Source organism: Patagioenas fasciata, chromosome 9 (genome assembly GCF_037038585.1).
Source record: "Patagioenas fasciata isolate bPatFas1 chromosome 9, bPatFas1.hap1, whole genome shotgun sequence".
In the NCBI taxonomy this organism is placed as follows: domain Eukaryota; kingdom Metazoa; phylum Chordata; class Aves; order Columbiformes; family Columbidae; genus Patagioenas; species Patagioenas fasciata.
In genome coordinates this window covers 30,061,608-30,077,359 of record NC_092528.1, presented here as the reverse complement: position 1 = coordinate 30,077,359, position 15,752 = coordinate 30,061,608, and the positions used below count along the sequence as shown (strand labels likewise).

Here is a 15,752-nt window from a genome sequence, read left to right as displayed (position 1 = left end):
TGGAGCGGGAACGCGCGGTGCTGCCGGTTGCCACGGCAACGGCGGCGCGCGGGCAGCCCCGCCCTGCTCGCCGCGGCCAATGGCGGCGCCGGGAGGTGTCACGTGGAGCGGCGGGCGCCGCCGTGAGGGGCTGGCGGGGCCGGCGGGGCTCAGACCGGTGGGAGCCGCAGCCATGTTCGGGGGCCTGGGCCGCTGCTTCGAGGAGGATCCGTTCTTCCGGTGAGGGCACGGGCCGGGCTGGCGGCACCCGCGGCCTCCGCTGGGGCGGGGGAAACGCCGCCTGAGGGAGCGCGTCGAGGCACCTGAGGGCGCGGGGGACGCGGGTGTGTGAGGGGTAACGGGCGGTGGGGTCACAGCCCCACTCCTCCGGTTACCCCAAACAGATGTCGGGGTTTCCATTGTTACCGGTGATTTTAAATACCAGGGTCTTGTCTCTCACTCCCCTCCTCAGTAACGCCTGCGGTTTTTACTCTCATAGCATCGCGAAGAATGTAATACTAATTTCATTGTGACATCGAATGAGAAATCTACATCTCTATTGGTTTGTGTTTCTTGATTTTGTTTTTCCTGCAGTTTCTTTAAAAAGTGGACAGGTGCTGGATGTTTTAGCTTTTCTGTTTGGTGGTTTTTTGTTTGTTTTTTAATTATTTTTTCTGTAGATTGTTTCTGAGCTCCTGTTGTCGATACATCCCCTAAAGACACCACCAGGTGTTCGTGCATTAGAACCTTGGGTGAGATCAGCAAAGGCAAACTCTCTGTCTCCTTGTTCTGCTTTCCTGAGTGGATGTTGATGCTTTAGCTCAGCAAATGTGGTGGGTTTTTTGGTTTCTATACCCTGAGCACAGTGATGGTGCTTGGGGTAGAGCTCGTCCGTGTGTTCAAGTTTATTTCCCGTGGGAATCTTCTGCCACTGGAATCTACATCTAAACAGCGTGTTGTGCAAAGGCTCCCCCAAAACTGCTGAAGTATCAATTCTGGCCCCGGTTTATGAGCTTTGTCAGGAACTGAAATGGGATTGGAGAACTCGGAGGAGCCCGGTTTATTTTAGTTTTTCTAAAGGTGTGGTACTCACTGTGTGGAGCTTAATTACAAGCAAAGATAAGGGGCAGTGTGGGTGAGGGCCTTGTGATGTGGGTTTGTTGACTGTATCTCTTAGTTACAGGATATTCCAGCTGAGGCTGAATTCGTACCTCTTAAAGGAGAATCTGCTGCAAAAGCTCCTTCCTGGTGGTGGGAGGGTTTCTAAAGCTGTGCAGGATGGGTTAGTACGCTTGGTTTTTAGGAATACGCAGGGTATACTATGGAGAAAACTTCGCTAAGCAAATCCTCTGCATGAAATTAAAATAATAATGGAAATTAAGTCTTGTTTGTAGTAATTTGTAGCGTGCTTTTGAGATACCAGTTGCTTTCCTTTTATTTATGTTTATTGTAGGCACTGATGCAGTTTAAAATCATAGGGAAAAAGAGATTGCAGAAGATAGAGGAAAGGAGTGTGTGAGAAAGAGATGAGACTGATATTGCGATTAATTTTCTTGGCACTGGCCTTGTAAATCTGTTTTGCATATAGTTAAGGAAATCAGCTTATTACTTCAGATAAGATTAGCTTCCAAAATAGTGTAATAATAAGCTTCTGTTGCCTCACAAGGAGAGATTTTGGCTGCTGAACTGGAAATAGTGCCTGGGTGTGTAAGCAGCCGAGGTTCACCCCGAACAGCCTGGACAGGTGCACAAGTGGTGTCTCTGCTGCCAAGCGCACTTGGCTTCTGGTATTAATGCACCAATCCACAGATTTATTTTTTTCCTTGTTCCAGGTGTTATCTCCAGTGTGATTTCGCAACCTCAGGCTAACATAACTTCCTGATTTAAAATAAAAGGCGCATTTGTTATGAAGTGCTGGTTTCAAAAATAATCAACTGAACGTATTGTTCTTGGCCACTGATTGTCAACTGACCAGAAACATACACTGAAGTAAGGAGTAACATTATACCTTTACTATAGCACTCTGAAGGGTTTCAGCTGGAAGTCCATTCAGAACTTGATTTTGAAAAATTAACTTCTGGTGCTTAACATGCGAAAGGCACAAGTTCTGTGTGTAAACCCCTTATGGAACCTCATTTCTTTATCCCCATCACTTTTATGGTATGATAATGTGCAGCAGTCATGGCTGTATCATCAAAAGGATCTTCCCCCCTTTAAAAAGGTGAGATTTTAAGTCAGGTGTGATCAATGGTAATTAAACTAGGGTGCTCTCTCCACCTGTTGCCATCCCGTAAAATCTGTGATTTGAGCAAAGGACTTAAGGTCTTGCATCTTTACTGGAGAGACTTTGACTTGTTTTATATACATATACCTGTATTTTGTAAGGGTGACCTACTCCTTTTGTAGCTATGATTTCAGTTTCAATCATCAGAGCCATGAAGGCAGTAGGTTTAGTTCCCTGGACCCCTTGTCTTCCGGGCAGGTTCTGTGATCACTTTCCATTGTTTTTCCCCTGTTTTAGAGCATACCAAAATTGCAGTATTTCTTTTGGGGCTTGACAACACTAGATCTTTTTCCGAATGGCTCTCTGAAATGTCCCTAGGGAATGGGGAGGCCTCACTTCTGCTCCTAAATCTGGCACCCCACAGCATATATATTACTTCCCTGTCTCTCATAGTGTTATAAGGAGCTAGTCTTTTAAATTGTTTCATAGACCTTTCATTTTTTAAAACAAAAACAACCCGTGGTTTTAGACACAGGTATGAGTGTATTAAATGGTTGTAGTGGAGGGTGAATGGCCAAGAGGAGTTGCCAAAGAAATTGAAATAAGGTGAAAAAAAAAAAACAATTTCGCAAGGGATGAAGCATTATTTTATGTCAGGTGAGATCTATTACAGCATGTTATGCACACTAAATTTAACCACTTTCTGATCTACATTAAATCTATGGAATCTTGTTTTGTTTATGATATGTTATAGGTAACTTATGAGTGTCCTACTTGCTTTGGACTGGAAGGGCTGGAGAAAATTTTTGTTATCCATAAGTTACTGGTGGAATACGCTTCATATTTATTTGTGTTTTTATAACCAAACCTATCAGAAGTTTGGTGTCAAAATAGATTTGATGGAAGAATACGCTGTGGTAGTGTTTGTGCTTTCTTCGGCTTGGCTCGTGCAGTGACTTTTTCCATCTGTTCTTCATCCTGTGAAAAGCAAGGGGACACTTGCTGTGTGGGAGCTGCTTATCGCATTAGGACTGAAATGAAAGCCAGCAGTCATGTGAGTGGGGTAGATTAGGGTCTGCTTAATGACAATGGTCTAACTAATTGTGAACTCCTAGGGTCTGTTTGCGCTGGAGAGAGTGAAGTGTGTGCGTAGCTTAAAGGGATATTGTTATGTTAAAAAATCTTGCTTGGGAAATAATCCAGCATTAGGTTTGTAACCTTATTTCTTTTTCACTTAAAAGAAAAATTAATAAACGTAACTTTGGCACAAGAAAGGAGTACAAAGCGAAGAGATCAAAGTGGCCATGTGGTGTGGAAACTGGTTTTCATGGGGCTGGTGGTAAGGGGTGGAGAGAGTAGAAAAGCTGTTTGGGAGAGTTTCAAGAGAGGATCAGGTATTGCAAAAGTCAGGAACAGCCTGGAGCTTTTCTGCATGGAGACATGAGATGTGATGGGAAGGGTTGTGGTGTCCTGGGGACAACGAGGGCAGGAGGTGTCTGGAGAATGTCGGGATGTTGCTCGGAAGGAAGATGAGGTGCTATTACACCTTTGTAATATATAATATATATTACACCTATGTAAACGTACCTGGGCAATGATTAAGGCTAAAAAAGTGCCTTTCAGTGGAATAGCAAAGGGGAAAATGAGACTGGAGGTGAAGGGAGGAAATGAAGCATGTTTTTTGTGTGAAGTAATGATTTGTAGCCGTAGACCACAGGCAACTACTGATCATATATTGTGCTTCTGGCAAAATCACGTTTTGCTCCTCTTTTGGCCTTGGTTAAAAATATGAAGTTCTTGTCCCAATTAGAGGATGCCAAGAGTTAAGCATAAATGGAGAGCAACTTCACGTTCTAGCTGCAAGCCAAGCTTTGGGATTACTGGTAGGTTCTGTAGGTTGAGTATTTAGAGAGAAGAGAGGGGAAAGCTAACAGGGAAACAAAAAGCCAGTAAGAGTCTTTCTTCCTAAGCAAAGGGATGGAAGAACTTGATTTGTGGAGGGGGAGGAAAGGGAAGGCAAAGATGCAATAGTTGGTGACTAAAAGAGATGGAGCTGACCTGAATTTAGAGGCTAGCATACATTTTTGAGCATGTGCATCAAGGAGGATGACAAGTAGAATGGGAGCGGCCCATTTGAGGGGTGGAGGGGGGAAATCCAGTAGGACACGATGAGTTCAGTGAGTAGTTCTGTGCTAAGCTTTGGAAGATGAAAGTGAAATAGGAGAGGGGGGAAGAAAATATTTGAATATCAGGAGTTGGAGGTAGATGTAGTGATGAATAAAATGTAGGTCATGTAGGTTTTCTAGTTCCTGGAAGATAGCGAACATAGGCTGGGAAGATGGCTGCAAAGGATGGAATAGTTTTGGAGAATATGAGGGAGGAGAAAAAGCAACACGGACACTCAAGAGTACAGGAGAGCAAGGAGAAGACAAAAGAACTAAAACACCCAACCAACCTGAGAGGTGGAAGAGAAGTGAAAGAAATGGGAGTTTGGGAGGAACAGGAGATGGCCCAATTGGGTCCTATTAACGTAAAGAATTTTAATAATAAAGAACCATATGGAATGACTTAAAACTGAGTTTCAAAAATTTCGGAGCCATTTTACATAGCTTGGAATAAACCCCAGTGACCTTCTATGCGCAATGTCTCTTTTTCAGCGATCCTTTTGCTGCACACCATGAGTACATGCGGCAGATGATGAGAAGCTTTTCTGATCCTTTTGGCCGAGATCCATTTCTCAGCATAACAGATGGTGGGGAGAGAACAGGAGATCGAAGAGCGCGCCAGGACTCTCAGGTTGCTCGAAGAGGAAATCGCAGAGTAAGTATTTTCTTAATCTCCAAGGATTGCTACGTGGCATTTACATTTACTGGTAATATAGTTGGCTTCCCATTTCCATGTCTGTTAAGTTCAGTCCAGTGGAAACCGAGGACTGGCTCAGCTATTGCGGCCTTGGCCAAATTGTTCAATTGCTGAGTAAAAAGTGAATAATATCTCTCTTGGTTCCTTAATGGCCTATTAATTAACACTGACAAACTTGTATTAGGTCTAGTGACAAGTCTGTATGTTATTGAACATTGAATATACAATATTTAATGAAATAAACTAAGGCAAATGACAGAACCTTCTCTGAACGCTTCCTTTCTCACTAAATTTACTTGAAAAGGTACCTTAGGATGTTTGTGCCTTCACTCTGCGCTTTAGCATCTTGTGTTTAGTTTATGTTTGACTTAACACAAACCTGTGTTTCAGCCACCTAAATAGTATCTACACAGACATTTTAAACCCTCTTTCAACTTTGCAACTGTGAATAAAAGCTTCACATTCTGTATTGGGTCTGATGTTTCTTCTAGATCTAGCAGTGTAAGGATTAAAGATCAGGAAAATTGGTACAAAACCTAGTATTTCTGTGAATTACAACCTGAAACTGAGAAGTTGGCAGTGACCTATGTTTTACATGAAGTATCTATGCGACTCCCTGGGCATGCGGGACAATTATATCTTATGCTTCTGTAGCTAAACCTTATCTAATTACTGTATTTAGAAAGGATGTATGTTTGAAGTTGGTTGTTTCCCTCTGCCAGGCCAAATATTTTGCAGCTGAGTGATCTCTGACTTTAATGAATCACACCTGATTTTTAAAAACCAGTTGGAAGACAAGACAGATGACAAGGGCATGTGGAACTCGGCCAGATTTGATGGGGGTTGTTCAAACCTAGATAGTCAGAGCTTAATAAACATGGCTGAAACACAGACTAGCACCTACAAGTCAAAAGGGTAACTGTCAGATTCTTTCCTCCGTGCTCATACGTTGCCAGTTAGTTTCAAATATAGATGCTGCTGGATCTAATTAGGGCACAACCTACTGCAGCAGATTCTTAGGCCTTGCTTCAGTAGTTGCCTAAACCCAGATCAGACTTTTTTCCTTTAGAAAAATAATATATTAAGCCTTACCCTAGTAGCTTAGGGGTTTGCATCCCTTATTCTTGGCAGTGAGGGGTAAACGATAGGCACAGAAAACCTTTATCTATGGTTACAGAAAGAGGTTAAAGGTGTAAGTGTGCTGTGTTATGTTGATAAGCACAAAAGAATTCCGCACCTGCTAAAATCTTGCCAGTATCTTTTGATATTCCTCGTGTTTCACCTGAGAGCTGTCAGATGTCACAGAAGACTCACACCCATTACTTGAGCCTTCTTGTGGTCTCAAACTGCTTTGACTACTTTCCCTCCAGAAATTATTCAAACACCTTAAATAATTAGTTTTTTATGTAGGGAAAGATGGAAATCTTTACCACCATGTGAAATGCACTCTTAAAATTGCCCATACTGATTACTGAGATCATAATTGTCTAAGTAAACTGTGGAATGCCTAGAACTCCTTGGCAAGGAACAGAATTTGTTGCACCAACTCAACATGCATCAGTATGGCATTCAAATTTGAAACTGCTTTTCCATTCTCAAGGAGGTTCACAGTGTCGGATTTTAGGCTCTTGGAGGGAAGAAGGAAAGGGTATGAGCAGGAGGAATCGGGTAAAACATCTTAAAAGATGCTGTCATTCAGTTTTTGGGTATCTGATTGCTCTACCTATTGGGCAACTATTTAACAGTCTTTAGCGTGTGTTATGAAACAAAGGGTTTATATTTTTTTAATGATTATCGACTTTATTTTTGATATATATTGAAAAAATATATTATTTTCTGTCACTACATGTTAGCCAGAAATGCAATCTTGAAAGGGTTCTTAAAGGTATTCAAGAATTGGCTTATTTCTTCCTTTTTTACTTAAAGTGACTGTAAAGTGATTGGTACTTCTGGCCAGTCTTTCTTCAGGCAGGTTTTTATATAACTCTCCAGTCTTAGTTTCCTGGAAACATCGATTTGTTTTCCAGCCTCTCGTTGCCCTGTCATATAGGGATATTCAGTATCAGCTGGTCAAACAGGAACTGTATTTGCCGGTGTTTATAGCTACATCTATTTATACAACTGCAGAAGAATATAATTTGCTCCTGGGGGATTTGTCTTCGGGTGGTTCTGTGTATGATGATAGATTTACCCAGAATTTCTTTGCAGTGACCTTTGAAAGTGCTGACAAGTGAGACTTAATTTTGTTTCTCGCGAGGGATGTATGGATATTTTACAGAAATATCTTTTATATTTACATTAATCTCATGTAATACGTAAAGGGTGCTTGTGGACAGGTCAGCTGCATCACTTCATTTTTCAAGCTCTAAAATTGTTTGCCAGCCCTCTGAAATTTGGTTGCATAAATATTCATTAAAGTGACTATTGATCTGTGATATGAAGTGTTTTCGGAGAAGTGGGTGATCTCTGGAGCGTGTGCCCGTTTTAAGTCATTTTACTACAAAGGTTACTGTGGTACACAAACCTTTCTCAACTTGTAGCTTCAAGTGCTTCCAGTACATACATAGGAATATAACTTATTAAATGTGGCGACAGCTGTTGCTTTCCAATATCATTAATATATTTTATATATTATGAGACTACTTTGTATTACGTTGTCCTAGCGCACTGTGAATTATCAGGGTCCTCGTGAGTGTTTTTATTTGATCGGAAGTGTTTAACATTTGCTGCATATGGAAGTGCACTATGGAAGTAACTTCTGCTGTGTGTGATAACAGGTATAATGACTAAAAGTCGCTGCTCCTTTTTCTTGCAGGCAACGAGCTGCTCCCTCATGCCCTTTGCAGGCTTTGGGAGAGTGGTTGGTATCCCAGGAGCAAGAATCCTTGTGTGTGGACACTGCATAACCAAAGCATGGACAACGTGCTTGCAAACTGCTTTTGTTGGTGTTTAGATACATGGAACAATATAATTCAAGCTTATTTTTTTCCTTATTAAAAGAAAATGCTGGTGTGGACTAAATAGGCTGATAGCATGATTGGAGAAGTTACTGCTTAGCAGCTGGCTGTTCTGCTTGGTGATGTATCTGTTGGTGCGTGATCTGTGATGGATACAAGTTGAATAATCCCTGGACAGAGACTCCAGATGCGGAGTGCTGCCCACAGATGGACACCAGCACCTTGGGGTGTTGGTGGGCACGATGCTGATAAGGTTGTAGTGCTGGTCACACAGCTGAGAGCATCGCCCATGGAATGGGGCTTGGAATGGTGTCCAGCTGGAGTTTGGGGGTGTGGAATATCTGGTCAGGATCTGTAAAAAGAACCTGAGCAAAACCAAGTTCATTGCCATGACCCTCATGGAGCATTTTCCTTCTTTTGGGATGCTTTGGAGTCCTCAGACTGAAAACCAGCAGCTTGGAGGGTGGCTCTCGCAGAGCAGATAAAAATAAGCATGGGTCTTTGAATTTTCAGATCTGAAGGTATTACTTGTTTAATTATATCTTCCAGAGGCACAAATTGGCAACTTGCTGTGTGTAAAAAGTGTATTAGCTAATCAGAGTTTGTCTGCAATTAACTACGCAGGCTGCGGCTTTTACTCCCCTAGCCCCTGATCTGTGGCATGTGATTCCATAGTACAGCTGATTACCACGTCATGTCACTGCATTTTTAACTGTAGAAGGCAGTTTTCTGGCCCTAATTTGTCTGTAATTATTGCCCAGAGGTTTCGATAGCTCTTGAAGATTCAGATTTCTTGCTACTCAAGAAACAAATGGAAGGTCCTGAGGAAAAGTTCATGGTAGGAGAGGAAAAGGAGGGCGAAAATCATCTTTATCCCCACCTACTCGGATGGGTGCTCGTTTGGGACAGTATTGCTGGCTTCCCAGATGGTCACTGGGCACAGCTCACCCTTTCCTTACTTTCTGTCTCTATTTTTGGGGTTTTTTTCCTTCTAAAGGGAGATTTCATCAGTGTGATCAGTACGTGCCATTAGCTACACAGCCTACTAATTAAATTCTGTGCCTCTAAACCTGTCTTATTATCTTTGTGCAACACTGGATCTTCTGCTTTCATGGAACAATTAAAAAATGAATGTTGAGTGCATCTATAGCATCAGGTAATTAAGCTGCCATTAAAATACCAAGTTAAAGTTCTCTTTTAATTTTTCACACTGCCCTTTTATGAGTAATGTGCATTATTACTGCAAAGGAACAGCTGTGTCTGCTGGGCTGCATTTTTCTTGTTATTCCATATGCATTAAGGCATTCAGATAATAGAGATAATTTGATCTTCAATAGATTATTACACATAGAGGGTCATATAGTACTTGTTAAAGCAGAAGCTGGTTAGGTTAGAAGGTAAATGGAAATAATTCTTGTAAATTGGCCACAATGTAAACTTATTTTGGCATTTGAGTGTCAAGTCTTTCATTTCTATCTTTCCAGTGTCTCCAAGTTTAACAATCAAGCTCCCCATGCTAGATTTCGATCTTTTTTTCATTAGAACAGATGCATTTTGGCTTGCCTGTGTCTGAATTGCAGTCTGTGAAAACCCTTGTGATCGTCTGATTTGCATTAAAAACTGCATGAAGAAGAAAACAAAACTACCTCAGAACGTGAAGAATCAGACGACTCTGTTTTAATTTCAATGCCTTTTCTTTTAGCAGGATGCAGATTTTGGGGAACCTTTCTTTGCAATGGACAGGATGATGTCCAATATGAGGAACAGCATGCTGGAGATGCAAAGGAAATTTGTAAGTTGTTGGTTTGGTTTTCTTTTAATTAATTGTGTTGGAGAATAACAGGTGTGTTAAAATATTACTCAGAACGACTTGCTAAGAAAAAGGTTACTCGTCTCGAGCAGGTAGAAAGGAATTGGGGTGGGTTTGTTTTTCTTGTTGGGTTTTTTGTTTGCTTGGGTTTGTTTTGGGTTTGTTTTCTTCCCCAGCTGATACTGCGGTGATGGTTCTCTATGCAGTCACTGATTATTTGCTAATAACAGCACATTAAAGGTGTGCTTGATTCTCTAGGGGCTAGAACTGCTCTATCTGGTCTCTGGCTCTCGCCAGAGCTGACAGCTCAAGTGAAGGAGCAGTTTAATTTGTTACTGGCCACTTACCCCACAAAACCTCAAACACCTAAAAGCCACCCTGCACATAGACTTGCCTCTGATTCTTTTTTCAGCGCTGTGTCTTTTCTTTGCAGCCTTTGAAGATAACACTGTTATCTATTAGGTGTTGCTGGGTGTACTTACTGAGCTTGTAAAATGGCTTGTAACCATTGTTGCTCAAGTCCTATTTCACCCAAACTCTGCACACACCTTGTTATATGCTGTGTGTGGCAAGACTGATGTTATAGGTTGTATCTTCATCACTAAACTATGCCAGGGCAAGCATTGGAGCAGTTGCTTATTGCTGCCAATGCTTTTTTGTTGTGTTTCCTGGGCTGGGGAGACACCAAAGGCCAAGGTGTCTTCCCAACAGGCCACATTTTGTGGTGCCAGGACTGAGGGGTCATTTTTCAGAGGGGTATTCATTCTTTTTCATACTGTAAGAAATACCTATTATCCACAAGTTTAAACTTCTATTAATAAAAGTTTATGTTGCTTGTAGGACGACCTGTCCATCCATCCAGACGCCCACACGTTCAGCTCCTCCTCCGTGATGACGTACTCCAAAGTGGGGGACGAACCACCAAAGGTTTTCCAGGCTTCGGCTCAGACGCGCACCGCGCCGGGAGGCGTAAGTAGTCCTGAGATGCACCGAGAAGGCGATGTGTAATTATCGGACTCTCTATGGAGTAGAGTTCATCTCTGCCAAACCACAGTTCCCTTCAGGTTCTTTTGACTGGAGTCAGTTACTCTTCTAATTTAGAAAAATATATGTCTGTTTAAATATTGCTCTATATTAAAGGCTTCTTAAGCTAAAGTGCTGTTTTCTTCCTTGTAATTGGTACGCTTCTAAGTATACATCTAAATAAATTGTATGCCTAGCGACTGGAAAAATGGAGTGCCAGAACAGCTGATTCTTCAAGGCGGTCTCCTACGTCTTTCTCTTTGCGATAATGAATCCTCCTCTTATATTTTAGACAGAATTTTAAATGTACGAGATAGCAAGAGCCAGTCTATTTATGCAAAACATGACTTCAAATCATGCCCTTGACTCAGGCACTTTGAAATCCTTACGTAACTTAGCAGCCAAAGATGCCCTTTCATCGCCTTCCTTGCAGCTGTTGTGTCTAATTCTGCTAAGAAATTTGAATTTGAATTTGAACCCTGCAGCAAGGTTCATGAAGTAAAGGCCGCCGAGCGCGATTGGCTGAGGGATACGTTCGAGCTCGAGCAGACACTCGGTTATCAAAAAGGTTCTAATAATATCCCTGTGAACAATGTGATAAGTGGTTGCCGGGGTTTCAAGCCGGTCAACATGACAACCTCGTAATTAGTTGTCCCGTGGTGCTGGGAATATTGGCATCGGCTGTTACATGTTCTTGTCAAGGAGAAGGTTGAAGACTTGTCTGCATGTAGTATATTTAGAGGAGGCTTTTTTTTACGCAACAGTTAATGTCCAACATGTATGTTACTTAAGAAGCTCCAGGTGTCCTCGTTTAATCTTCCTGTCTGTTGCCAAAAAGAAAAGAGACTTGATCTGTGCTGCTTGGGTGTATTTTCAGCCAACACAGTAAATGAGACTCTTGGAAAAGCTTGAAAAAGCAAACTTTTTCAAAAGAAATCTATAAAAACCTTGGGGAAGAAAGTTTGATTTTTTTTTTTATTATTTTAACAACTTTTTTTAGTTGGAAGGATCATTATTTTCGTTTTTTGCACAGGTTAAGGAGACAAGAAAAGCACTTAAAGATTCTGAAAGCGGACTGGAAAAAATGGCCATTGGCCATCACATTCACGATCGGGCCCACGTCATTAAAAAATCAAAGAACAGCAAGACCGGTGATGAAGAACTGAACCAAGAGTTCATCAACTTGGATGAAAGTATGTCCTCCTATACAACTCTCTGATGGGCTTTGCGTTGTTTCACGCACCAACTGTTGAAGTTCCAGCTTGAGACATTTTGCAAGGGGCTGTTTTCCAGAAATAAAGCGTCCTTTGTTGATATAAATTTGGAAAACTTAAAGTAACCAGTTCGACTTGAAAATGTGTTGTCATGCAGTGGGTACTGTTTGCTTGGACAGCAGCTGCTTGTATTTGAAACTAATTTTAATTACTTTTTATGGTTTCAAGCAAACTTTTAAGAGAATTTTCCCATTTGCTGCCTGTTTGTGGCTAATATAAAATACATATTTAAGAGATGCGTGGTTAAAATGTGCATATACTTTTACAGCACAGTGACTTTGAGGTTTTTTAGGTTTATCCTCCTGCTCTCAGTAAACTCTGAGTTGTCTTTTCCAGATCCCTTGGCAATAGTTTGCAGAAAATGTGGAGAATTGGGGACCACAAGCTCAAAAAAACCCTCTAATTTCCATTACATGTTTGGTTTTTTCCTATCTTATTTGCATTTATTAGAAGTAAAGAATAAACTGTAACTGTGTTTCAGCTGAGGCCCAGACCTTTGATGAAGAGTGGCAGAAAGAGATTATGAAGTTCAGGCCATCCAGAACGAGGTGCAATTTGGAAGCTCCAAAGTACAGAAGTATTCATCACATACCCAAGGAAGATGGGTCAAAAAGGTAAAGTAGTTTCCTACCAGAATGCCTAAATACTCGCAACAGAAGGAGAATTCAATTATAAAGCGATCTGGTTATGAGCAAACAGTGTTTACTGGCAATCTGAGGAGAAATGGCATTTTATTCCTCCTTTTCTTACAGTGCCACAATAAACAGGGTAAGGCAGGATTTTGTTAACTAAATTTTGAAGGAATTTAGTGATTTTTTGACTTTGGAAATTTCTTAATGATAACGGTGAGTGTATTTTCTAGAGAAATAAGCCAGTGATCTTATCTCAACAATGTGCAAATATTGTAGGCGTCCCCACACTCATTAAACCGGGTTCTTTGCGTTAAGGTTTAATCCTACATGGTGGTAACGATAGAAGTAGCTTTGGAGGGAGAGGCAAATCTGTGTTAGCGCTACCACAACTATACCTCCACATAAGGAACTAACAAAACGTATATTCTCTCAGCCCCACATCATACGGCCGTTGTGATTGTTGGTTTTTGTTTCAGAGAGAAACCACTTGGGGCTTCCAGGGAGCGCAGAGCTTCTCCGGAGAATCTCAGTGTGAGAGGAACGCACGTCCCCATCAAAAGCAGCAAAAAATAAACGGCTTCCATTCTCCATTTGAATGGAGTTTCCTCAGAGAAGATAATGGTGCTGCGTTGCTTATGTTCATATAAGTATACACGTATATCTGACCAATCTCTGTTTTTTGTCGAAGTATTAGCGTGCCTTGCTACTCCCATCCTTTGACAACTCACTGTTCCTTAAATGTTCTTTAAAACTCCAGATCCTTGGTTAACCAATCTAGTTTCAGTAAACTTAAAAACCCAGCAACTTTCCACTTAAAAGCACTTTAATGGATTATCACTAATTCTATTTATTTTTAAAATGCCCTGATTTGCAAGAGTTTTCTGTTAGAACTGCACCAATCTCAGACTTTTTATTAAGCCTGAAAATGCAGCTACTTTTTCCCACACTCTATGACTTGCACAGAAAGTAAATTATCTTATTTTGTGTGGCTGGAATAATTATTAATTTTCTAGGTGACAACAGTAATTACTAGTCATTTGAATACACTATAGCCACTATCTGTATCTCTTTCTAAAATCTTACTGTAAGTTGTTGTAGAATCCCCAGATTCACGTTGATTTAACATGAAGAAAAGTCAGAGAGAATGCTAAAATGACAAAAACATTAAACTTTAGTTAATTGGCATTCTCATGTTCATAAGCTGTGCTCGCATCTCTTAATTTCTGTGCCTAGACTGTCAGTTTTGTATTTCTGATCCTTTATGTTTTTCCTTTTGGAGGTGACCTGTTATTTTTAATTCATACAGATCCTCTGTAGTAGCTGTTGATGATTCTGTAACAATACCACTGTGTCCTCAAACCCAGCTCTAATTATTAGTTATTAATCAGAAAAATGTGGGAGAAATTGGTTGAGCAGGCAGTAGGTGAACTGGATAATGAATGATTACACCACTTCCCCCTCAGCTGAGATGACGTGTTTGTATTTTGTGTGTCCTGTTTTAGTGGCTGTAGAAGGATCCTAAATCCAACACTTGGCCTCCCTGGACGTTGTTGTTCGGTTAAAGGTTCTGATTTTCTAGAGAAAAGCCAACTGTGGGACTGAGAACAGGAAGCGTCTTTGGGTTCAAAGTTTCACATTCATTTGCCGTTTCGTTACACAAATTGATCCCTGTGTTGTAGTGTCATTTAAGTTCTGTAGACTCCAACATTGCAGCATTAGCACTACAGCATCTATTTCAAGGCTAAAACATTATAGTGTAGCCTTAAAAAAGGTACTATTTATATTATAAAATAGAATAGGCTTAATAAGGTAATACTTGGCTAAAACAGCCTTTAAAACGTATATTTCTGCAGATTCCCCAGATTATTTAATTCTATGTGCAAAAATAATCAGAAGTACTTCTGTTGAACTCTGCACACACAAAGAGACAATGGTCTTTCCTTGTCAATGTAATGGCCTCTTATTATTATTGGAGCCAATACCAGCGGCAGTGGCTGGGTGCTGTGGAACCATTCTGGGAGCTGTCGAGGTGACCGAAGGGGGGGCTGGAGCGATGTCACATCACGGTCACCTTCCTCGAGGACACCTGCGGAACCCTGAATCCACGGGATGCTGCTCCTGCCCTGACCTTCCACAGCCTGAACACACCGTAGATTTTGCAATATTTAATATATAAGGCTGTGGAGGTGTTTTCCAGGTATGTCACTTGAATTTCCAGTAATAAACAGCAGAAATGTTTCTCATGCTGTAACTTCAGAAAGCTTTGATTTGAGAGATGCTGATATTTAACAGAAAATAGATAAAAATATAAGGTGTCAGATGAATACTATGTTTTACTGAAATAAACACATATATGCATAATCAATAAACCCAGCCATACTATGGTTTATAAAATTATAGCGGAAAAAGGCTAATACTCAGTACAGATGACTTTGTTATGCAAATCCACCTTCTAAAATCTAACACAAAAGATTGTTCTACGTAGAAACAGCAACTGTAATTCTTTAATAAAGTTATTTATTATTTATGGTGGTTTGGCTTACTCTACACCACATTTAGTTTGTGCTGCTTTGAAGCATTCTTGTATGTAACACTGATAGCAATAGCCCCATAGTTTCTAGAGAGAAAACATGCATTTATCACCAAAAAAAAGTTGGTAGAAGGGCAGGGGTGTCAAATGTATTTTCACTGGGCGCCACACCAGTCTCGTGGTTGCCTTCAAAGGGCAGAATGTAATTTTAGGACTGTATAAATGTAGGAGCAGTTACAGTTTGACACCCCTGCCCTAAAGATTGCTTGGGACTGAGCCAAATTAGTATTTTAATCAATGATCTTTCACCATCAGCTGAAGTTTGCTAATCAGACACAAGAGTTGGAAAGAGGAGGACTGTGTGACAGCACCGTGTGACGAAGGAAAGGAGAAGAAACTTCATGGGCTATGGGGCACGGGTACAGGGTTAAAAGCCGGTGCCACTGAAACACTGACTGGAA

At 41.0% G+C, this 15,752-nt stretch overlaps 1 protein-coding gene across 5 annotated transcripts; it reads left to right on the top strand.

The window, feature by feature from the left end:
• Positions 1–92: 92 nt before the first annotated feature.
• Positions 93–15,288, top strand: MLF1 (myeloid leukemia factor 1). Of its 5 annotated transcripts, none has more exons than XM_065844719.2 (8): positions 93–219; positions 4,861–5,023; positions 7,881–7,925; positions 9,728–9,814; positions 10,673–10,801; positions 11,889–12,048; positions 12,611–12,743; positions 13,238–15,288. In XM_065844719.2, the coding sequence occupies exons 1-8, from the start codon at positions 173–175 to the stop codon at positions 13,332–13,334; spliced, it is 861 nt and encodes a 286-aa protein (XP_065700791.1). In that variant the 5' UTR covers positions 93–172; the 3' UTR covers positions 13,335–15,288. The 5 variants fall into 5 exon arrangements, with proteins under 5 accessions (XP_065700791.1, XP_065700789.1, XP_065700790.1 ...); XM_065844717.2 differs by having other exon boundaries at positions 9,725–9,814; XM_065844718.2 differs by having other exon boundaries at positions 7,881–7,952.
• Positions 15,289–15,752: the final 464 nt, after the last annotated feature.